The sequence below is a fragment of the Trachinotus anak genome, unplaced genomic scaffold, assembly GCF_046630095.1.
Source record: "Trachinotus anak isolate AG129_WGS33_773 ecotype Australia unplaced genomic scaffold, CSIRO_AGI_Tana_v1 ptg000009l, whole genome shotgun sequence".
Classification (NCBI taxonomy): domain Eukaryota; kingdom Metazoa; phylum Chordata; class Actinopteri; order Carangiformes; family Carangidae; genus Trachinotus; species Trachinotus anak.
Window position 1 is genome coordinate 1428162 of NW_027273860.1, and position 24166 is coordinate 1452327.

The following is a 24166-nucleotide window of genomic DNA, read 5'->3' on the forward strand; positions in this document are numbered from 1 at the left end:
GAGAAAGTGAGGTAAAAGCGCGTCGATGAGGGAGCTGCGGTGAAATGATGCGGTTCTCGCTCCCTCCATCACGCGCCGGTGCGTGAACGCGCCGGCACCGGGAGATTTCCGCGGTCACGTCGGCCTCCGGTGAGAGATGCTTCGGTGGCCACGTCCCCCGGAGACTGAGGCAACACGTGATGAGCTTTACTTATCAGGGTGAGAGAGAGCGAGAGACACCGAGAGACACCGAGAGAGAGAGACGGAGCCGGGAGCCCGGAGGGAATTCACGATAAAACCAGTAAAAACTGAAGCTTTCCCCTCGACGACTTCTTTCCTGAAGTGTTTTCTTTCTTTCCTCCGGGAGGGGAGAGAAGGGAGGAAGAGAAGCAGCAGGAGGAGGAGGCTGTGGAGGAGGGAGGGGGGAGGAGGAGGAGGAGAAGCGGAGTAAAGTTTGTCCAAGTTTGCACATCCCTTCGGAAACGCCATTTTGATTCCTCTCCTCTCCGGAGCGAGTCTGCAGCCTCTCTCTCCCTCTTTTTTCTTCATCCCCCTTCATCATCCACCATCTCCGCCGTTCATCACCACCACCATCGCCCCCACCACCATCATCATCCTCGCCACGATGTCTCGGCGCAAGCAGCCCAACCCCAACAAAGTCCAGCGTAAGTCAGCCTTCCTGCCTCTCCATCGCCGCCTTCTGCCTCCGTGCGCTCGCCTCGTCGGTGCCCGGCGGGTGCCTCGGTTCTGGGGGGGGGGTCGGACCTGTTGAGGCCGTGAAAGTGGAGTTTAAGCTGAGATGTGGGCTCGGTTGGGGAGGGATAATAGTTTTTCTCTCCTCTCCGTGTTGCTTCCTAGTTTGATGCGCATCCAAGCGGTGGAATTCAGGCTCTTCCTCATTCAGCTCAGGGTCACTAACAACTTGTTTTTTACACTTTTGGTGCAACTTTGCCCCCGTTTGCACGTTACGGGCTGTTGTTGGGTGGTTTTGCCCCGCGGGGAGGGTGGCGGGGGGGGGGGTCAAAGTCTGCTCGCCGCCGGAGTCGAGCATCCATATCTCGGGTGCACTTTGGTCGGAGCCTCGCTGTTAGTGGCCATGTGTAAAGCGACCAGACACCGGCAAGTCAGCGGCAGCCAGCACCGCTGCTTCCTGTCCGTGCTTTCAAAGTAAAACCACCTGTTGCTGCGGGGTGAAACGAGAAGGTGGTTTCCCTGTAAATGTGTTGGCTTGAGTGAACTTCGGATGCTTTAACCCGACACAGATTCTTTCTGAAGGGTCAGATTTTCAGAGAATATACAACATTTGTGGAGAATGAAGTGATACTGGGTGACAGAGAGTTTAGTGACAGGCCAGCGCTATTGGTTTACCCAACAGGGACAACGAGAATAGTTTTGTTAATCAAATAATTGTATTAGTAATTAGTCAACCGCATTTGCTGGCTCCAGTTTCTCAGATGTAAGTATTTGTTTTTTTAGGTTGTACATGGCAGTAAAGTGAATGTTTTGTGGGATGTGGGCTGTTCCTGAAACAAAAGCCATCTGAAGGTGTCACCTCACTTCAAGCTGCTACTGTCGATATGTTCAGATCGATTGTTTTATTCAAGCAATAGTCCAAAAACACAGATTATCTGTCTGCTAAGATTCAAATCTTCACATTTGAGCAGCTGGAAGGAGTGAATTTTTGCATTTCTGCTGTAAAAAAAATCCCCAAAACTAACGTTTTTATAATCAAATAGTTAAATTTTTATTATCACAAATGGAGAAAGTGGGTAGTTGATTGATGCTTGCTGTGAACACATCAGAGCATCAATACTGCTCACACATCTTAAAAACTAAATTTAAACTGAGGTTAATATCTTTGTATATATTAGTATAAGTGTGTAGTTATGTTCAGATGTTAACGCGAATCTATATAAACTAAAGAAATGTGCTTAAAGAAGTTAAATCCACTATAATTAGCAACTTGGGCTGTCAGTGTAAGTTTTATTTTGGAGGGCCAGTCGCCGCGTTTCCGGCCGCATCCTGGCTAACGGCGGCTAGCTGGACGCCGCTGCCGTGACCTTGCCCAGACATATTGAGCGAGAAAGCGCCGCCGCCCCCCCCCCGGGCGGCGGAGCGGCCTCGGGGGGGCTCGGACCGCGGAGCCGCTCGACGTGCGTGAGTTTCCGTCGCTGTTCGGAGACTTTTCGCCGCGTTTCGGAGACTTTTCCGCGGTCTCCGGTGACGCGCGGCAGCAGCATCGACGTGACGCCTGTTGCATCCCCCCCCCCCCCCCCCCCCCCCCCTCCTCCTCCTCACCCCCCCGGTCTCTTTTCTGTCTTTCGACATCGCCGCCGCTTTAACTTCCGTCTCGCCCGTTAACTCTCGGGGTGTCCGGACACTTTCACGCGTCTCCGGCCTCGAACCGTCGACTTCCTGAACTCGTGAGCGGCTGAAGCCGCCGCTGGCGCCGCCGGCCGCGGCGGGTTCGCGGCGAAGGATGCTGGCGGTGAACCGAGCAAAGCGGCTCCGCCGAGGCCGGACTTTGTTCTCAGTGTCCCGGGTCAATGATTGATGGATGAGGCCGGGTCTGGGTGTTTGAGTCGCCGGGAGAAGAGATGAGTTGATGGGCTTCCTCCTCTCGGGCTCAGGGCTGAACTGGTGAGATAATGGTTGCTAGGGATTTACCCCCCCTCTCTCTCCCCCTCTCTCTCCCCCTCTCTCGATGTCTCTCTACCTTCCTCTCTCTCCCTGCCGAGGAACTTCAGCCCGACTTTTACTGAGAAAATCCACTTAAGTTTGAATATTTCAGGCTTTTTAATGAATTTGTGGTGCTGACCGCTGAGGCTATAGTGACTCCAGCGCCTCCAGGGCCCGTGTGTGGGGATTTAAAGTGTACACATGGCAGATAAAGTGCGTTTATACCACACTCAGCATCATTTTACGGCAGTTTCTACTGTGTGTAGTAAACTTTGTACAAACTTTATCCAACTTTACGGCATCTTGTGATCCCTCAGTGTACCTGTGAAGAAACTCAAAGTGCGTATTTGACAGTTAAATGTGATTTTATAGCAAATGAGGCAGAGTTTACACTTAGTGTGACTCTGATATTAAAACAAGGACTTGTAGTAGCTAGTGCTAATGCTAACCCCTGCTGAGTCCATGTGTAGGGATTTAATGTGGATCTTTGATTATTAAACATTAGTTTATAAAATTAGATGTCTTATTTTTCACGGAAAACATTAGAATTGGGATCATTGAGACATTGCACTGAAGGTATACTTCGTTGCTTCTGTAACAGCCTTTAAACTTGACATGTTCTTGCACTTTATCGTGTTTTATTTTATCTTTAATTCCTGTGCTGTTTCTATGATAATCCTACAGTATATATACAGTGACTTCAGTGCAGCTGTTGTGCACACAGTGACTTTATATTGACTCTATCTGACTTTATGGCGTCTTGAACAGATTATTAATCTTAAGAATATTCCTACAGTGCATTTATTGTTTTTAGTGACATCTGTTATGCTCAATAGAGAGTTTGCAGTGGCTTTATTGTGCTTTATTGTACTTTTATTTGGTTGAACAGTCACTTTAGGATCCATGTAGGTTTCCTGTAAGTCTATGGTTGCATTTGAAGGCCTTGGTGGTGAGTTTAAGGGAACTTCATCTCACATTATTTTGTAGATTTTATCATCTCTAATGATGCGCTGATGCATTTTAGATGATTTTGAGTGAGTTCTAAGATGATAAAGCAGATATTCCTGCTGTCTTTGGTCCTCCTCTCCTCCTCCTCTTCTGTCAGGAGGAGGAGGAGAGATCTGGATGAGCAGTTAGCATTCCATTACGAAATTCAACACTGAGGCCGAGCTGGGCCCTCTGCGACAGGCGCAGATCTCTCTCTCTCTCTCTCTCTCTCTCCCTCTCTCTCTCCCTCCCTCCCTCCCTCCCTCCGACAGGCGCTTCTTGCTGAGGGGGAAACTTTAACTCGTCCGTCCACTCTTCCCTTGTCTCAACTCCTCGTTTCACTGAGCAGAGGCAACGTTTTCAAATGGAGATGCATGCTGTGTGTGTTTGTGTGTGTGTGTGTTTGTGTGTGTGTGTGTGTGTGTGTGTGTGTGTGTGTGTGTGTGTGTGTGTGTGTGTGTGTGTGTGTGTGGAGGGAGGGGGTGGGGTGTTAATCAAAACATCAAAGTGGATGTCGAGTCTTGTGAGCGTCGGCGCTGCAGTTTTCTGTCTTTGTGCAGAGGATGCTCAGTGTGTGAGACCCTCCGTGTTAGGTTTCAGCAGCACGGCCCTGTTGTCTAAAATCACTTTTATTTATCACTCAACTGTCGTCTCTAATTATATAATCACTGACTGCATTGAACAATGATTAGTGGTTTCATAAATTAGTTGATAGAAAGAAAATAAATCACCAGCTGTATTGATAACTGCGTAATTTTTTAAGTTAATTTCCAAGGAAAAAAGCCCGACATTTTGATGGCTTCATGTTCTCAGACTTTCTCTCCTGTATTACAGTGAGTGAAGAGTCATGAACTGATTGTCAGACACAACAAGACATTTAGTGACGTCAGCTTGTGCTGTAGGAAATTGTGATGAGAAAATAATCAGCAGGTCCATTGGTTATGGAAATAATGAAGTTGCAGCACTTGATGAGGAGCGCAGCTAATGTCCATCAGCATCACGTCGTCTCGTGTTGGAGAAGCTGCAGGCGCCAGAAACAATGTGGCTCCAGTGAGGAAAATGAGTGGGTTTGGATAAATGTGCTTAAACAGGTCGTGTCTGAAGCTCCTCTGTATTAAACCAGACCTGGATCCTGATCCTGGACCTGAACCCAGAGCGGTGAGAGTCTGAACAGACAGGAAACAGTTTAATGAAGCTGCAGTCAGTACAGGTGGAAAACACTGGTTTTACTGGTACCTTCAGTATCAGCGTGTTTCTGACAACATGTCTTCATGACGCTGATGGAAAATTCAACTTTCGTATAAGTTTAAACTAAACGTCATCTGTGTGTGACGGACGCAGAGGTCAGTTGTGTTTCTGTCAAAGCTCCTTTTTCATCGTCCTCTTCTGTGGTGGTGGACATTTTAAAATGCTGACGGCAGATGATGTAGTCGATGATGTGTCCCGCTCTCTCTCTCTCTCACACACACACTCACACACACACACACACACACACACACACACACACACACACACACAAATATATACACACACTCGCACACAAAGACTGTCTTGTGCGACGGGGCATCCTCCATTGTGAGTGCTTTTTGTGGGAAATGAAATCACACACACACACACACACACACACACGGCCTGCAGTTACAGTCATGTAAAGACATGATGCAGCATGAAGAGATGCTTGTTTTTGCTTCTGTGCAGGTGATAAAAGTGGAGACCAACCGACTGTGACGCCAACATTTACAGACTGTTAGTGAACGCGTTGTTCAGTCAGCACTGAGCCCTGATTGATTTATTAATGACTGATATCAGTAATCAGTGTCTGTGTCTCTGACAATAACCTCTCCCTGATTTTACTATTATATTTGTAATTAATATTGTTTGAGTTATTTATCATTAGTTTTTATTATTTTTATTTCATCACAGTTTGTGAAATTAAATTGCCTTCATTTTATGAAAGGATTTATAATTTTGAAAAATACAAAAAACAACCACTGGCCAAATATTATTGAAACAAATATATTACTACATGAATTTTTGTATTGATTTATATTTTATTTGCATTATTTATTTTAAATATTTAGATTTTTTTAAAAACCCAAATTTAATGGAATTGGGAAAGATTAAAAGATATTTAAATTCATGTAAAAATACATTTTAAATTTGAAGAAATGTAATGTATAATAAAAAACATTATATATAGTATGTTAGCATTACCTTTAGGAAATACTGAAAATCATTAAAAAAAAACAAAACATTTAACTGACTCTTTATTTATTACTGATTATTTCATGTATGGATGTAAAATTTTATCAGTATGTATTTTTATTAACGCTGTGTTTGTGTAGTTAAATATTTGAGGTTTTCTACAAAATAAAAATAAAAATGATAATTAACATAATGACGAGAATACGAGACAATAAAACAAACAAAATAAAAGTAAACACATGAATAAAATTAAAATTTAAAAGTATTTCATTGTTGTAATTACAGGAATGTTTTTTATCTCTGCGAACATTAGTGATAATTACAGGGTAGTCATGTGGGGTTGTGTGTGTGTGTGTGTGTGTGTGTGTGTGTGTGTGTGTGTGTGTGTGTGTGTGTGTGTGTGTGTGTGTGTGTGTGTGTGTGTGCGCGCGTGTGTGTGTGCAAACAGTATGAATGAATGGGTGAATGAGTGTGAGTTAATGGGGAGTCTCAGTGGGACGTTTGTGTCCACAGGGACTGAAGTGAAGCAGCTAATTAAAAGATCTCGTCTCTCCCTCTGAGACACATTAACTTCCATTTATCTCACACACACACACACACACACACACACACACACACACACACACACACACACACTGAATCACATGACGAGCTGTAATAGTCGACTAGTTAACAGACGACTCTTTTCTTTGTGTTTGAGCTGAAAAGGTTCAGGTTTGTAAATTAAAGATCAACATGTCTGTGTGTGTGTGTGTGTGTGTGTGTGTGTGTGTGTGTTTGCTCGGCTGCACCTTATTTTAGCATCATCATCTGTTTTCAGTTGTTTTACTCAGGTGTTTAATCTGTTAATCAGGAAAACGATTAATCAGATGTGTAACGTGTCAGTTCCAGTCTTAAAGTTGTGTATAGATTAAGGATTGTGTTATTATTGATCACTGGAGCTCAACATGATGTGTGTTTCCTGTGACAACACAACCATCTTTAAACACATGTAAATGTGGGTGTAGGTGACAGAGAGCGAGCAGGCCGCTGCTCTTCACCTGCTTCACCCCTCTTCCTCGGCCTGGCCTCATGAACACGTCAGAGCCAATCAGAGCGCGAGCTGCAGGGGCGTGACTCGACTCCGGATTACCACACACAACACAACACATACATGTTTTTGTGTTTGTGCATCAGGCAACACCAGAACACACAAACAACCATCGGCTGCAGATCGTCAGCGTTGCCACCTCTGTCTCCTTCTCCCGGTCTCCCTCTCTTTCTGTGCCCAGCCTCTATTTATAGACCCGCCTTTTTTAGATAAGATTATGTTCCATCCCCCGACCGACAGGAGGAGGAGGGGTTAACACACAGCTCAGAAAGGTGTGGGGAGGAGGGGGAGGAGGGGGAGGAGAGGGGGTGAAACAGGGTGTTTGGGGTGAAAGTTGACTTCAGGAGCACGAGTTGTGATCTGTTAAAGTCCCTCTGTTCACTCTGGACCTTGAGATTCCTCTATAGTGCGAGATAAAGATGTGAAGCTGCCAGTAGAAAACAGCTGATCAAGAAACGATGATAAATCCTAAGTTGTAGCTTTAACATGTCACTTTTAAAATCTGACTTTTGAAGTTTTGAGTTAAATGATCCTCAGTTGATTTGCTGATTTTGTCTTTTGCGACGAACTGATGTCTCCATCCTTTTAGTTTTCAACTAATCTCTTCTTCTCTGTTTTATTTTGAAAACTCATCTCTTCTTCTCTGCTTCCTCCTCCGTCCACTCTCCTCCAGGCTCTTCAGCCTCTAAAACAGAGACTTTCAGAAATGTTGCTGGACCCGTTTTAGTCTAAACCTCCAGGTTGTGTTGTAGTCTGGACGGACACAAACCGAGACCTTTGGAAACGATGATGTAGACGCCCACGGTGGCTCCTGATTGGCTCTCATCAGCCTGGACTACCAGTGGTGAAACAACATGGAGAATGAATGAAAATGTTACTGACCTTGTTGTCTTTGCAGCAGCTGTTGTTCAGCTCATTATGTTATGGAAACTGTCATAGTTAAAACCTGATGATTGATCAGTTGATCGGCAGATGGATCAATAATGGAAATAATTGTTGAAACTTATTCATGTGGCCAAAGGAAGGAAACAGGAAGTTGTCCAGTATCAGGTTTTCTTCAGTGGAGCATGTTGATGTCTTTAAAACCAGTTTCTTCATCAGGGCGGGGACACAGCTGGTCACGTCTGGTCTGGGTGGGGTGACGGGTGGATGTAGACACAGAGGTGTGGAGGAGGGTGGAGGGTGGGGGATGGGTGAGAGTCAAACTATTACACCTCTGTCTGGACCAAAAGGCTCGACACCTCCCCCCACTCCCGTCTACAGAGACCTGCAGCTCCACCTTTGATCCAGAGACCAGCTGAGTCCGTTTCAAACTCTTTAACTTTATTGTTCCTTCAATCAAAGACACATTTCTTCTTTTTTTATTTTAAAGGCACAAACATTTTAAAACGTGAAATAAAATAGTGACAGATACTGATGTCGGTGTCAGCCCGTCAGTGGTGGTTAAAGAAGCTGCTTCTCCTTCTCCTCTAACGTTTCTGTCAGCAGAGTTTTAACCTGCTGAACTCAGTGTTAATAAAAACAGTGCTGTCTCATCGTCGCTTCACCCTCCTCAGTTAAAACTCTTCTTCTTTGGTAACGATCACGCAGCGTCTAATGATGTAAACAGGAAGCGGTGTTGTAGCAGGAGTCGGCGGTGAGTCAGGATGCTCGCTGCGTCTGAAGGTGTGGAGGTGAGTCACAGGTGGAGGATGAGTGTTGTCGGAGGACGTAGCTTTAACTGGTTTGTGCTTGTGCTCATTTTCTGTCCCGTCGTGCTCCTGAGGATTTTCAGCGACATGTGCTTCTTCCTCATCCTCCCTCCCTCCTGTTGTTGTCCAATCAGGACGCTCTGACGGAACAACTGACTTCATCTGTCACAGAAAAACTCAACCTTCATAAAAGAGAAAAACACATCACACCAACGACTTTAACTATTGGTTAATCTGATGATGAGTCAGAGCTGCTGCAATAGGTCAATTAGTTCTTCAAAAGAAAAATAATTAGATGATCAAATCTTTTTTTTTTCCTTTCTGCTTCTCTTCTGTCTGTGACACTTCATGATTAATCAAGACAATAATTGGCAGATTAAATGATTAAAAGAAAAGTCAATACTTGCAGTGAATGAGTCTGATTGGTGGGACACACCTCAGTCACATGACCTCACCTGTTGAAATCACCTGGTCCTAGTAAACGGCTGATGCTCGTTAACGACTGATAATCAATGAACTGATCGATAGAGCGGTGAGAGCTCAGAGCAGAAGTCTGAGGCCTGACGGAGAGACGAGCGGAGGATGAGTGTAACCTGAGACACGGGATGAATAGCACTAATGTAGGACACACACACACACACACACACACACACACACACACACACACACACACACACACACACACACACACACACACACACACACTGCGTGTTGCGTGTTGTCTGGTGGGCCTCCTCCCATGTATTTCTGTAGGATTGGTGTCAACACACACACACACACACACACACTGAACCCACCAGGACTGCCTTGTGGTCTCGTCACTGAGTTTAAATTTAGGCGAGAGGCAGCTCAGTTATATTGGCACACACACACACACACACTCAGACCACCGTCTTTATATAGCAGTGAATACTCTATAGTTAGATGAGTAAATATTACAATCTTGTGTGTTTGGCTTGAAGCTGCACATCGCTGTTGTCAGCTGGTTCACATGAAGGAGGCTGATGTTTGTTGTTTATGTCAGAAGTTCCTGCTGAAACTAACGAAAACTTAAGTTTTAATTATAGATTCATTATTTTCTCGGTCAGTCGACCACTGGTTTTGTCTGTAAAAAGTTCTGTGTCCTCCGATGTGTTGTTCTGTATGACCTGTTTATTTAACAGATTAGTAGTAAATCTGTTTTTAAAGTACTTCTTAACTTAGTTGTCAAAGATGCTTTATATACAGTTAGTAATTATTATGTTATAGACCAAATAATTTATCAATCACCTCTGTTAAGTTCTTCACTGTGATCACAGATGGACAAACAGCTGAAGCTTATCTGCTTTTATAGTTTGTTTTTTTTTAAAACCACAGTTTTTTAAATGAAGTCTTGTATTGGAGGCAGAAAAGTTCGTTATTATTATTATTATTATTATTATTATTATGTTCAGATACAGATGTTGAATATACCTGTGGGTGGTTTGAAGCTAGGATCAGTAGAAACTTTGTGTTTCAGTTGTAGTTCAGTTTGTCTTCGGCCTTGACCTGATGAGTTTATTACAGAGGAACATTTTATGTAACTCAGCTTGTTTGGAGATGATAAGAATTTTTTTTCACTGTTTATTTTTGTGGTTTTTTTGTATTCAAGTGATTACAGGATGAGATTCGTCTTTGTGTTCCATGAATGAGGCTGAAATTTGGTGCACGGATCGTTTATTGTTATTTTCTAGACTTTTTCTACGAGCTCACCAATGACTCAACGTTTTTCTACCCTCAAACTTTTCCTGTTCAAATATCAGCTGTGGTGACGGTTTTATTTTTTGTTTTGTTTCTGAGTTGTTGAAATTTTCCTGGAAGCTGAGCAGCAGAGGATGAACAACATCTCTGACACGTCACTGGGTCTCTGATGGACCAACAACACACTGAAGAGAGAGAGAAGCTATTGTTTCTGCACTTCCTCCATCTCCTCCTCTGCTCTCCTGATGAGAGGCTGCTTCACTTCCTGTTAACCCCTCCATCCTCCTTTATTTGTTCCTCTCCCTCCCTCTTTCCTAATGAAATAATTCACTACCTGTGTGGGATGTTCTTGACTCTCTTTATTCATGGATGCCTGTTCAGTTTAGAGGAGAAACATATGACAAGTGAGATCTACTGGTTTGATGAAAAGCTCATGTAAACACATGTAAAAATGACTCCAGTTGACAGATAATGAGATTATTCTATGTCTTATATTAAGGGGAGCAATTATGATGTTGCAGAATTAGCCATTAGCAGCTCCTGTTAACGGTGTAGCCATGTATGCGCAGACATCTCTCACTGGATCACTGTGATTCTGAAGAAAACGTAAAAACATGAAGATTCTGAATGAAGTTCTGCATCTGTCAGGGGCGTCTTTTGTCTCTGATTCTGGAGGTTTATTCTGGATGGACATCAGAGATAATAATAGCCCCAGAAAGTCCCACTGAATCCAGAATAATATCTGCCGTGTCTGTGTGTTCAGATTTGACTGAATCATGAGTCTGAGGGCAAAGAGTGTTTTTTGTGCACAGTGCCACTCCTCACGGCTAACAGCTGCCAACGGTAGCTCGATATCTAACATGCAGACATGAGAGTGGCATCAGTTTTCTCACCAAACTTCACCAGTCAGAGAATCATTTCCCGGAGATGTTGACCTGCTCCTTTAAATAGAAGCAGCAGCAGCGCGTTGGTCTTAAACACATAAAATCATAAACGAACTCCGAGATAAGCCTCTGAGCATCCTCCTCCTCCGGCCTTTCATCTCCTCAGCTCCTCCCCCTCTCCTCTAAGATATACCCTCTGTTTCCTCCCCCCTCCCTGCTCCATCCCTCCTCCCTCCTCCCTCCATCCATTGTGACATTCTTTCACAGCCGAGCTGCTCGGACTTTGGACTCGCAGTAAATACGGCTTTATTTGCTGCAAACAGGTTGAAGGTGGCCCTGGGTGAGTGTGTGTGTGTGTGTGTGTGTGTGTGTGATGGCTGATATCCACACACACACACACACACACACACACACACACTCCCATGCTGTGGTAGTTGGCTCCACAAGCTGCTTATCAGTAAGACAGTCTCACCACACCCACACTCACTCAGGCTCTGCTGGCATCCCATACAACAGGTCTGTCCTCCACTGTGAGACTCTTCTGCTTCATTCCTCCGCCGTCCATCACTCCGTCACTTTCACGTTAACAGGCTTTGAGCAGTTTTATTATCGCAGCAGAGGCTGAAGAAGCAGCTCAGGCGACCCCACCCTGCAGCTACGGCCCACGACATCCTGCTGTCCTATCAAAGTAAAGCACAAGCAAACATATCAACAGTCACAATAAGTCACTGAACTCCACTGTGCAGTTTCCTCGTTTATTTCAGCTCAAGCTTTTAAAGTCTAAACTCTCTAAACTGCTGCCACGCAAAGTGAGGAAGTGTTTCCTGCTTGGTCTTTTCAAAGTAAAATTCACAGGAAAACCCAAAAACTCTATAGCTTTGTGTTCCTGTTTTGCAGAATGCAGTAGCTCTACTGAATTTTATTTTGACAAGGCAAATGTGGTCAAAAGGCCAAAAGGTCTGGATGACCGGAGGATTTTTGTCAACACTTATCCTGATTCACGAGTCGGCAGCCAGAAAAAAAAAGTTCTTCCTGGAGTCTGAACGTTGACTAAACTGAGTTCCTCTTAATCACTTTGAGCTTTCAACTGTATCACACTGCCTTCTTCAGTTTCACTAAATATGAAAAATATAAATGTTAAAATAGTAGTTTTAGTGAATAAAAAAATGACTTTAGTAAAAATTAAAATGCCAGCAGGAGACCGTCTCCGCTCAATGTCCACTTACTAGTTTGCTCTGGAGCTTTCAGGTCTAATACATGGTTGTATCAGCAGTTAGCACTGTTGTGGGAGGAAAGGGTTAACACGGCCGACCAAAAAAAATCTGTTCAACCGAAGAAACTGAAAAAGTTTATTTGTTTTTGTAGAGAAAGAGAAGATTTATTCTAAAATATAAAAGTCAAAGCAAAAAGTCAGATCCAGGATTTAATGAGTGAAAAGTCAAAGAAGACACACACACACACTAAGCATGATGGTGGCTCTGAAGGGAGGTTGCCAGTGTCTCTCTCTCTGTGTCTTTCTCTGTCTGTCCCTAGCTCGCTCGCCCTCCTCCCCCACTCACCTTTCTTGCTGACTAAACAGTTTTGTCAGCTGGCTGCTACTCTGCTGCAGGATTGGAGAGAGAGAGAGGGAGGAAAGAGGGGTGAGGGAGGGAGAGAGGGAGAGGGAGAGGGAGGGAGGGAGGGAGGGAGGGAGGGAGGGAGAGAGGGAGAGAGGGAGAGAGAGAGAGAGAGAGAGAGAGAGAGAGAGAGAGAGAGAGAGAGAGAGAAATAACAGTGCACTTTATGGCAGTTAAGTCAATGCAGGTAGATTGAGTTTTAACCGCAATCACTTCAGTAAAGTGTGTGTGTGTGTACGTGTGAGTGTGTGTTAGTCCATTTCCTCTTTCTGTCACTGTGGCGGATCTACACTGCAGGTTCAGTCTGATCACATTTAGAAACCAATCACTGCTGCAGTGAGATGTTTCTACACACACACACACACACACACACACAGAACAGTGTGAGGAGCTCAGGGTTGTTTTATAGAACTGAGCATTGATGAGATGAATCATGTGAAATCTTCTGGGGATCGATCAGCGCAGCTTCTTTTAAAAGCCTCTGATTAGAAAGTGAGAATGTCCAGTGTGAATCTGAGTGTGTGTAGTTGTGTTTAAGTAGCCTGACGGAGCAGCAGCCTGTGAATGGAGCAAACAGACCCAGGCCGCATAATCCCTATTAATCTGACTGTTAGCAAGGCTGTAATCTGACACACACACACACAAACACACACAAACACACACACACACACACACACACACACACACACACACACACGTTAATAGGCATGAATGCATGCATGCAGCGTGCAATTTAAAACACACACACACACGCGCACACACACATACATGCACCACCCCTCCCTCCTCTGAAAAGGTACCATTGTTTGTTCTGCAAATACAGGACTCACCTCGTTACCATGGTGACCGCAGTGCTGACAGCCCCCAGACTTTTTTCTTATACCATCCATGTTTACTTGAGCATCCGTGTGTGTGTGTGTGTGTGTGTGTGTGTGTGTGTGTGTGTGTGTGTGTTTTGGGGAGGTGGAGGAGACCAGTTAAGAAAAATGATGTTTCCTCTCCTCTCCTTGTTTCCTCCTCTTGTGTCATTTCCTCTTCTTGTTGCCTTCCCTCCTCTTCTCTCCTCTCCTCCTCTTGTCTTCTCTGATATCTGACTTAAAACTGTATTGAAAACATCTTTTTGATAAAACCTAGAACTTGAGTTAGATTAAAGGAGTAAATTCTGACGACGTTTTCACTTCCACATGATTTGAAATCCCGTCGTCTCCTCCTTCCTCCCTCTGTCACCTTCCTCCCTCTCCTCCTCCCTCCTCCTCACACTTTATGTTTTTAGGTTTCTTCACCTTTACTCAGCTTCTCTGGAAACGTGATTTATTTTTCCGTCGCCGCCCTTGTCTCACAGTAACAGTGACACTCCACCTTTTTTAAATTTTAATCAATGACCGTCCTTATTTCTTCACTTAATCATGTCGACACGTGAAGTAGTGTAACTCCTGTCATTTATCGTTAGTGTCTGAAAATGTAACAGTGAAGAAGAGAAATAGAAAGATGCTTTTAATTTGAAGATGCAACATGTGTGTGTGTGTGAGTGTGTGAGTGTCCCAGACATGCTTTTGACTAATTATCATCCTCACTGTATTTAGCAATGACACACACACACACACTGGTTACACCATTGTATGGTTTCAGGGATTACACTCTCAGACACACACACCAACCCATCACACAACAGCAATAATTACAGGTTCTGGAAATGAGTCCTGCCTTAACACACACACACACAGCAGCACCATCATGCTATTATCAAGATGACACACACATTCAGCCTCTTCAGTCATTGGACAAAATCTGAAACACTGCACGTCACTGAGTTTAATACGTTAATAATAATTATGATGATGTTGATGAAACTATCACATTAATTTTCAGTTGATGGACACGTTGCTCTCTGAGGAGGCCGGAGGTGTTTTATTTAGTGTGGCAGCTGAATGTTAAACACAGGGTTTTGTCAGTGAAGTTCAGTGTGTGAAGGCTGAGAGTCTCTGTCTGCAGACAAAACGTTCAGAAACACTGAGATACCTGAGGACACGATGACTCCATGTCTCTGCACCGCTCTGCCTGCATCTCTCCCTCCGTCCGCTCTCCGTCTCACACGTCTTCTTTCTCAACCTTTCTCGTCATTTCTGTCTCTCTTACTCTCAGCAGTAAAAGGGAGTTCAGGATGACGGCGGCCTGATTAATATGTCCATTATTTTTGTCCAAAACCCCAAAATATCTAGTTTACTGTCGTGTATGACACAGGAAAGCATTAAATCCTCACATGAGAGAAGCTGGAACCATCAAATATTTGATATTAAAAACACATGTAAAGTGATTCATTTATTATTTCTTGCTGATTTGGTGATTGATTAATCTGATTAATCGACCAATTGTTGCAGCTGTAAAAGGAATTTATTTAAAAACGGTTAAAAATGAAAAAAAATACAACAAAGTAAACTGTAGTTCTGTTGGTGTGTTTTTAAACAGGGGATGTGTGTGTTTGGAGGTGATGGGGGATGTGTGTGTTGGGGGGATGGGGCCTAGGTGTGTGTGTGTGTGTGTGTAGACTCAGGTGTGTGTGTGGGGGGGGGGGGGGGGGGCGTTGCAGTAGGAGTAGGTGTGCCCACCAAACTCCATTCAGCTTTTAGTGGAAAAGACAATAAACCCTCCCATGGGAAAGTGCTGTGGTGGGACACACACCTATGAATAAACACACAAAGGTGCACCTTAAAGTGTGTGTGTGTGTGTGTGTGTGTGTGTGTGTGTGTTGTCCTGGAGGCAGACACACAAAGAGGCTCTGAGTCTTTTCACTCAACTGAAACCTGGTCCTCCACAACACCACGCCCAACACACACACACATTAACACGCTCACACACACACACACACACACTCTTTCTTCATCATGTCTCCACCTCTCCTCTCCTTGTTTCCTCTCTCCTGTCCTCTCTTTTTCCTTCTCCCCCTCCTTTTTTCATCCTCATCTCCTCTCACTCCTTTCCTCTGCTCATCCCTCTTTTTCATTTTCTCCTCTCACTCCTCTTTGACGTACTCCTCCTTTCCTCCCTCCTTTCATCCACTCAACCCCACTCCTCTCTCTTCTTCCCCTCCTACTACTCCTCCATTTCTTCCTCCCCTTTCATCTCTGTCTTCTCCTCCTCCTCCCTCACTTCTTTCATGTCCCCCTTTTCTCCTTCATTGCCTCCTCTTCATCCTCCTCCTCCTCCTCCTCCTCCTCTCTCTTTTTGTAGTTTGTAGCTCTTGGTAAAACCATGGACTGTCCCTTTAAGACGCTATTGTCCACCACAGTCAGTAAGGTAATGTCAGAGCTTTCAGTTTCCTGGTCATTTTCCTAAAAACTGTTTACTTCTGCAGCATTTCAAAATAAAAGCTTTAAGAAAGGCTGAAATCAGCTGTTTTTGATCTGGCTGTTCAAACCCTAACATGCGGTGGGGGGGTCAGTTGGGCAGAAGAATGCTCAGTCCCTGCAGCCCCCCCACTCCCCCCACCTTCCTCTGCATCCTGCTTCCTCTTCAGACAGGAAGTGAAGGATACGGCCGTGTTGTTTCAGCACCGATAAGCAGCGTCAGGCCCAGAGATGGAGGAGAAAGGAGATCAGTGGTGCCTGAAGAGTTGGACTTTGTCAAAGTCCCCCCCCCCCCCCTCAGTAACACATTAACTGCTTATCTTGAGCGGCCCTTTGCTCTTGCCCCGTAAAGAGATGCTGTAAAACACACACGGCTAAAGTTGAACGGGTGGACACGCAGACACGGTGTGCACGGCCTCGCTGGGATTCAAACCCTCCACCTCTGCACAGTCAGGGCTGATTGATAATCAATACAGTTGCTGACAGGTCCCGGTCTCATGAACTGAATCATTGTTACACAGCTGGAAACAGTCAATTCAAACCGATCAACAGATTTACATATGAGAAAATGGATTTAATGTGAAAGTTGCATATAAAATAAAAACAGAAGGACATCAACAGGGAGAAATGAAGAGGTGATGGAGAGAAGACAGGATGAGCGAGAGAGAGAGAGACAGAGAGAGAGAGAGAGAGACTTCCCCTCTTTTCACAATAAAGGTCGTCTTTGTGTCTGAAGAATTCAGCCTTCATGTCGGCTCAGATGTAATTAGATGATTCAGTTCAGCTGAGGCCTCAGAGATGCTGCTCCTCTCTTTCCTCCTCATCCCTCCTTCCTTCCTTCTCTCTATCACCTCCAAGTTTCTCCTCAACTTTCTGCCTCTTATCTCATCCTCTCTTTCCTCTCTAACTCCTCCCCCGTCCTCCTCCTCTCTCTTCTTTCCTCCCTAGCCCCTCATTTCCTTTGTCTGTGTACTACTTCATTTTTCCTCCCCCTCCTCTTTTTCCTCTTCAACCTTTTCTCCTGGTTTATCTTTCCACCTCCTTTCTTTCTCCTTTTATTTCTCCTTCTTTCATCTCTAACTCCTCCTTTCCTTTTCCTGTCCTCTCCATTACTTTTTCTCCTCCTCTTTCCTCAGTCTTTTTGTCTTCCTCCTCCTCTCTCCTACTGGTGCTCTATCCCTGTCTTTCTCCCTCCTCCCCTCTCTCCTTTCCTTGCTTTCCTCCTCATCCATAATCTCTCTCTTTCTTCTTGACTTTTTCTCCCACTTTCTGTCTTTCTTTCCTCCTCCTCCTCCTCCTCCTCCTCCTCCTCCCTTCTCTCTCCCTCTGATACAGACTAAAGTACAAGGCCAGACATTCGGCCAATCAGAGTCCTTGGTGGCTGCAACCCTCCCATCCCACATCTGTGTGTGTATGTGTGTGTGTGTGTTAGTAATTTAAACAGCTGTTGTTGCCGAGGAGACAAACTTTTTCCAGTTTGGACCAGTTTAACTCAGAAAAACTTCCTTTCCTCCCTCCCTCCTATCTCCTTCCCTTGTCTCTATTTCCTCCTCCCTAACCTGCTCTCATCGTCTCCTTTCCTTCCTCCTTCATCTCCCCTCTTCTTGTCTCCTTTCTTCCCTACTGTCTCCTTCTCTAGTCTCTTTTCCTTCCATTGTCCTCTTTCTCCCTCCTATCTCCTTTCCTTGTGTACTTCCTCCCTCACTCACCTCCTTTCCTTGTCTTCTTTCCGGGCTCCCTCATCTCTTCTTCCCTCCTTTTAATTAAACACACACAGACACACACTCTGAAACTAAATGAAAAAGACAAATTTAAATGGTTTAATGTGGACCGGCTCTGAAAGAAAACATCTTCCTCCTCCTCCTCCTCCTCCTGCTGCTACTGGAGTTACAACAACAATAGGAGCTGGGTGTGACTCCTCGTCCCTCCTCCTCCTCCTTTTCTCTCCATCTCTGTCTGTATGCAAACTAAACCCTCACAGTGCTTTCATCACCTGAAATACAGGACGACTCTGTGTGTGTGTGTGTGTGTGTGTGATGAATAAGTCCACAGCTCAAACCGGCTTTGGCGTGTATGAGCATGCTCTGAGGCCTCAAGCAACACACACATTACACTAAAATAACACACACACACACACACACACACACACACACACACACACACACACACACACACACACCAAACTGTTGTGAGACTTTATCACTTAAATCAGTGACATAATAATCTGCTGTGTGTGTGTGTTTATATTCATGACTAATCAGAGAATCAGTTTTCGTCTCACACACCTGAAACACAACGAAATGTCTTGTTATTTCAAGCATCGGGTCAAAACCAGAAAATATTCCTGTGTTGAATCTTTACTTGTGTCATTGTGAGAAATCGAACATGAAACCTCAGTAGCTCAACACACACTCTACACATCAGAGACAGAAAACGTGACCCAGCGCAGACGAGACTCTGGAGTTTTAGTTGAGCAGTTGTTTTTTTTTGTGCACAGACAGATTGAACTGGTTTTGTTCGTGTCACATGTGCAGCAGTAGTTCAGTACATCGTCATCCTGCTGGTCTGTTTCCAGCCTGAGAGGCTGATGTGAGCTGTGCAGGTTTCACAGCGCTGCACTCGTTAGCATTTAGCTCGGCGTGTAGCAGAGTTTCTGCTGCCTTCACTGCTCAGCCATCGACTCTGATTAACAGACGAGTTGTTTCAGCTCTGCAGGTTAGAGAGGTCTCTGAATGACTGGTACACACACACACACACACACACACACACACACACACACACACACACTTGGTGGCAGCAGTTGTAGTCAGTTGGTGTCGAACTGAAGCATCTCTGCAGAGAACACACACTCTCTGATAGACAGACTGAAGAGAGAGAGAACAGCAGCCTGTTGAAGCAGAGGACACACTGTGTAATAGATGTGGCCAGCTGTGTGTGTGTGTGTGTGTGTGTGTGTGTGTGTGTGTGTGTGTGTGTGTGGGGACTTGCCTCTCCCTCCCACTTCTCCTCTCTGATACACACCAGTATCTGTCAGCCTGCAAATATGTGGACTCTCTTACCCACACACACATTTACACACACTTCCAGTTGTGTTAGCAGATATGCAGGCGGTGTGTGTGCCAGCTGCTGTTTGTGTAAGAGAGTGTGTGTGTGTGTGTGTGTGTGTGTGTGTGTGTGTGTGTGTGTGTGTGTGTGTGTGTGTGGATTTATAGGGGATGAATGTGTCGCTTGTTGAGCACAGAGACAACTGCTGGAGGAGGATGGAGGGAGGAGGAGAGTGACTCCTGCAGGGGGGGATGGATGGATGTCTGAGGTGATGGAGGCGTGAAAGAAAGAAAGAAAGAAAAGAGTTGAAGGAGGAAGGAGAGAAATTTTCCAGCCACGTCGGAAAATGTTTTTTTAATTGATGAAAATGAATCGTCAGAACTCAGAGGAGGAAGAAGGAGTGTCTGTGAGCTGTTAATGAAATGACTCCATATCCCATCATACACCTCACCATCCTGTTACGGTAATGGTGATAATAGACTAATCCAGCAGCTGAGTTATCACCGAATCATCTTCAGGTCATTTCCAGAGAATGTAAATAAAGATGGGCGGAGCCTCTGTGATGTCACCCACAGTTTTCTGAAGCTCAGAGTGAGCTGCTCCGCTGTCGCCATCTTGGCAGCGCCTGACTCCGCCCCCTAACTCTCAGATAATCCAAATATGGTCAAAGAAGTGGGATGTGTGGAACCATGCCCTAAATTCTCCATCACTTTAGTCCCCAATAAAACATAAACAGGTGAGTTGTATAAATTCAGCCGTACAGGTGTCATGAAGGAGGAAATGATCTCTAGAGACCAGAACAGTTTCTGTACCAGGCTGTAAACATGTTTGTTTCTGCTGTAAAGTTGGACATTTGAACATGGGAGTCTCTGGGGACTGACTCACTGCTGGAGCCAGACTCTAGTGGTCGTTAGAGGAACTGCAGCTCTCAGCTTCATGTTTCAGACCTGGAGGTTGATGCTTGGTCTTTTTTCAAGCAACAGTTGTGTAAACCTGAGCTGTATTTGCTCTGACATGAGAAGGTTTGCTTCATGTGTCACTGTAAACTGAATATTTGAACTTTTGGTCGAGCAGAATAACTTTTGAAGACGTCAGCTTCAGCTCAGAGAGATTTGTTGATCATTTTTTTACTTTTCAATTAAAGAGTAATAATTTGTTGATGAACCGACGACTTGCAGCCCTAAACTGGACTGTGTGTGTGTGTCAGTGTCAGTGTCAGTGTCAGGTTAACAGTGAAAACGCATGATCTGGTGAAACCACGGCAACAGCAGCAGCACAAGTGTTTGGCAGAATGACAAGAACAGTGTCATAAGTCGGTGCTGCAGGTTAGCATCTGGTGACTCGCAAGTGAATAACGCTTTTAGTGAGACACAGACACACACACACACACACACACACACACGTCCAGGTTAGCATCTGTTAGCGTGGTGTGAATGAATAGAGGTCTAACAGAGGAGAGAGCAGAGGTCGTTGGCTGTCTCCGACACCTGTTTGTGTGAGTGTGTGTGTGTGTGTGTGTGTGCGTGTGTGTGAGAGAGAGACAGCTGCTCACCATGTTGACAGGGACCCCCCCACCCCCCTCCCTTCACATTCTGACTTATTGCTGCCCCCTCCCTCCACCACCACTGTGGCTGTAATTACAGAAGAAAGCTGGAAAAAGAGATGAGCCTCTGTCTGTGTTCACACACACACACACACACACACACACACACACACACACACACACACACACACACACACACATAAACACACGCTGCTCATAAGAAGTCAGCTGATTTGAGTTTTTGCAGCCTTTTCATTTTTCTTGTCTTTCCCATGTTCATATGAGGAATCAGCCCGTGCTCAAATACAGGAAGTAATACTGCTGCGTCATGACGGGCGGAACCAGCAGCTCGCTCTCTGTTTGACAAACATCATGAGACATCATCATGAACCCGCTGCAGACATCTCCTTTATCGTCTGAGCATCGTCCTCCTTGACTTCATACTGAAGAGTCAGTTATCATGCAGTGTGTGTGTATCTGCTGCTGTGGAGCCTGAAGGCATCATTCAGGCTTTTAAATGAAGCTGAACAGGCTCCAGAAGCGCCTTAAAGGCCTCGTTAGAGCGCCTGAAAGCGTCCTGTGGTAATGACAGGGCGAAGCGTCTCTAAACAAGCCAGGACCCTGCTCCGGCGTTAATTTCCTCTGTGTTAGAGTAGTTTATTTCTTGTGTCAGTGTGATACTAAAACAGTTGAACTTCAGGGCTTCATAAGAAGCTGTAGTGGAAATGAACTGAGTACATTTACTCACGTGCTGTACTGAAACCTGAGGTACTTGTACTTTGCTTTAATGTCTCTTTATAGTTTCACTTTACTACATTTCAGAGGTCGGTGTTGTACTGACGACTGTTACTTCACTAATTAAGTAAGTCTTCAGCTCTGTTTTAAATTAGTTAAGAATTAGCTCCACCTCAGTCACCTAAAATGAAAGCAGCATTAGTGCATGAGTACTTAAATGATACTTAAATACTGTCATTATATAATATTTAACAGAATATCACTTACTTGAGTAGCTCTACTTTTAATACTTTAAAGTATTTGTGCAGTGTGGTGTTATTGCTGCAGTACAGGATCTGACCACCGTCACCTCAGCCCTTCACATACAGCTTCCTGTGTATCAGCTCCTCATATTTTGAAACTCTGGGATCTCCCCTTGAATTTAGAATAATGTGGATGTTTAAGGACGTTTTTATCATTCGGGCGGTTTTTTAACCATCATGCCACATGTGAAGGCATCATACATGAGGTACAGAATGAGGCGTGTCGAGGCATCTTAAAGAGCCTGAGAGGCTTCAATCTATTTTCAGTTCTGCTCCGTTTATACAAAGATCTAAGAAACTTCTCGGTGTCACTCAGCACATGATCAGACTTGAACAGAAAGTTAACCAGTAACTGCATGTACTGACTCATCTGTGTGTGGTTTGAACAGTTGATAAGGATGCTCGCGCTGTGAAGAAACGGAGCGAGCGAGCAGTAAAAAGAACAAGAGAGAGAGGAGGGAGGTGGGGGAGGAGGTGTTGATGTCCTTGAGGCAGGAGTTGGGCAGTTAGCCAGGGCCACAGTCCTGGCGGCCAATCAGCATTGAGGTTACAGGGAGGGTGGCGGGCAGCCGGCCAATCAGGGCAGAGTTTAGTGCAGGATGAGGAGAGCAGCGGCTCGTCTGGTCTGACTGGATTTTCTCTCTCTGACAAGACGTTCACTTCTTTCTTATGTTTTCCTTCTTCTTCTCTCACTTCCTTTTTTTTTAGTCAGCGAACGCTCCCTCCACGCCCAGTTGTTCATCACTCTCTCTCTCTCTCTCCTCCATTCACTCCAACCTCGCTCGACCCGCTCCATCCACTCCATCCAAGCTGTATCAGTGTGGATTGTGAAACACTGCAGCAGACCGTAATGATACGCCCTGTTTCCAGTAAAACAGCCTACAGGTGTATGTCTGAGTGTGTGTGTGTGTGTGTGTGTGTGTGTGTGTGTGTGTGTGTGTGTGTGTGTGTTTGTTTTATCAGCAGATAACAGTTAGAAGTTTTTACAGAAGCAGTGAATTCAGTTTATTCTAATGAGAAAAAACCCATAGAAAAAGTCTTAAATTTACACATCCCTTGAATATTCTCTCTTTACAGTAGTGACATTAAGTTTTAAGTTTTGTCTCCAAGGAGATAGTTACCCCCCCCCCCCCCCCCCCCCTTTAAAAGAGGAAGACAACCAAAGAGAGGCTCAGATCCTCTCTTCTGATTGGCTGACTGACCTGAGAGAGGAGATGTAAAACTACACTGAGATGGTTTTTGGTTATTAAAACCACAGATATATCTTCTGATGGAGATCAACACTTCAGATAAAACCATTTACAGTTTAAAATAATTGAATAAAATCACAGGTCAAAGTGTCTTTAACTTGGACTATCATGTATTTTAGCTGTAAAGTTGTTTTGTATCTATAGTTGTTGTTAATTGTAATTAAATGTACAGTAAAGTTTTACTGTGGTCACAACTATTTATTGATATCAACCAATATATTGGAGCAGCGTCAGTCTCTCCTGTAGCCTCGTCTCCTCTTCTCCATCCCCCCATTCCTCCTCTGTTGCAGCCTTTCCTCCTCCTCTCATCTTACACCTCCTCTCTCCTACTCCTCACTTTTCCCTTGCCTGAACCCTTCCTGCGTCTCCTCCTCTCCCCTAAAACGTCTACTTTCCTCCGTCCTCTTCTCCGTGAGTCCTTCCCCTTTTTCAACCCTTCTCTTCTCCTCTCTCATCCACTTGTCTCCTCCTCTCCTTCTTTCCTCTCCTGGCCTCCTCTCCTCCTCCGGGCCCTCTGCACTTGTCCATGCCTGTCAACCAAAAGCAGAGCAGCATTCTTCAACACACACATTCCTCATCCTGCTCTGTGAGTTATTTTTACCATCAGAGTGTGTTACAGGCCGGCTCGACGCTGCTGGCCTCCTTTCACAGTTGGAAGCATCTTTTCATCCACAAACTGCTCTCAGGTTTTGCATCGTCATTCCCCTTGTTAATTCCCAGTTAACCCAGTTACACTGTAACAGACACTAACCAGCACTCACTGACACCACGGCTGGTTAATGTTTCATGCCTTGTAAGTTAGTAGTAAAGAAGGCAACTAAACCCGGCGGACATCTTGAGGAAAACAAAGTTGGAGGCTGCACGCTCCAGTTTCTTTGGTTCATATTTAATCATAAAGCACTAATGTCCATATTTTGATGATTTGAAATGGTACTTTGGGGAAAGATTATGCAGATTTCACCCTATTTATTTGCAGTTCAGACTGACCAACCAGCACCGTTGCTGAATAACTGGATGTTTTTGTCGCATTGATGGAAAATGATCATTTCACTCTGCTCTGTCGGTGAATAAATATCATTTACAGGCCCTGACTTGTT

At 44.8% G+C, this 24166-nt stretch overlaps 1 protein-coding gene and 1 long non-coding RNA gene across 9 annotated transcripts in view; one reads left to right on the forward strand and one right to left on the reverse strand.

Moving 5' to 3' along the window:
- The first annotated feature begins 4 nt into the window (after positions 1 to 4).
- Positions 5 to 24166, forward strand: part of rreb1a (ras responsive element binding protein 1a) — a 64196-nt gene continuing 40034 nt past the window's right edge. For 4 of the 8 annotated variants that reach the window (XM_071484368.1, XM_071484369.1, XM_071484366.1 and 1 more), the window contains exon 1: positions 5 to 644. Coding sequence is in view for 5 of the 8 variants with exons in the window: in XM_071484366.1 (XP_071340467.1) it covers positions 605 to 644 (40 nt within the window). In the remaining 3 variants the exon portion in view is untranslated. Of the gene's footprint in view, positions 645 to 2214; positions 2620 to 24166 lie in introns of those variants that run through there. The other 4 variants (XM_071484363.1, XM_071484364.1, XM_071484365.1 and 1 more) reach the window with 1 other exon arrangement.
- LOC139624938 (uncharacterized) lies at positions 8017 to 12868 on the reverse strand. The gene is made up of 3 exons (XR_011691789.1): positions 12461 to 12868; positions 11722 to 11914; positions 8017 to 8813 (listed from the first exon to the last, which is right to left on the reverse strand). It is a non-coding gene; the product is annotated as an uncharacterized lncRNA (long non-coding RNA).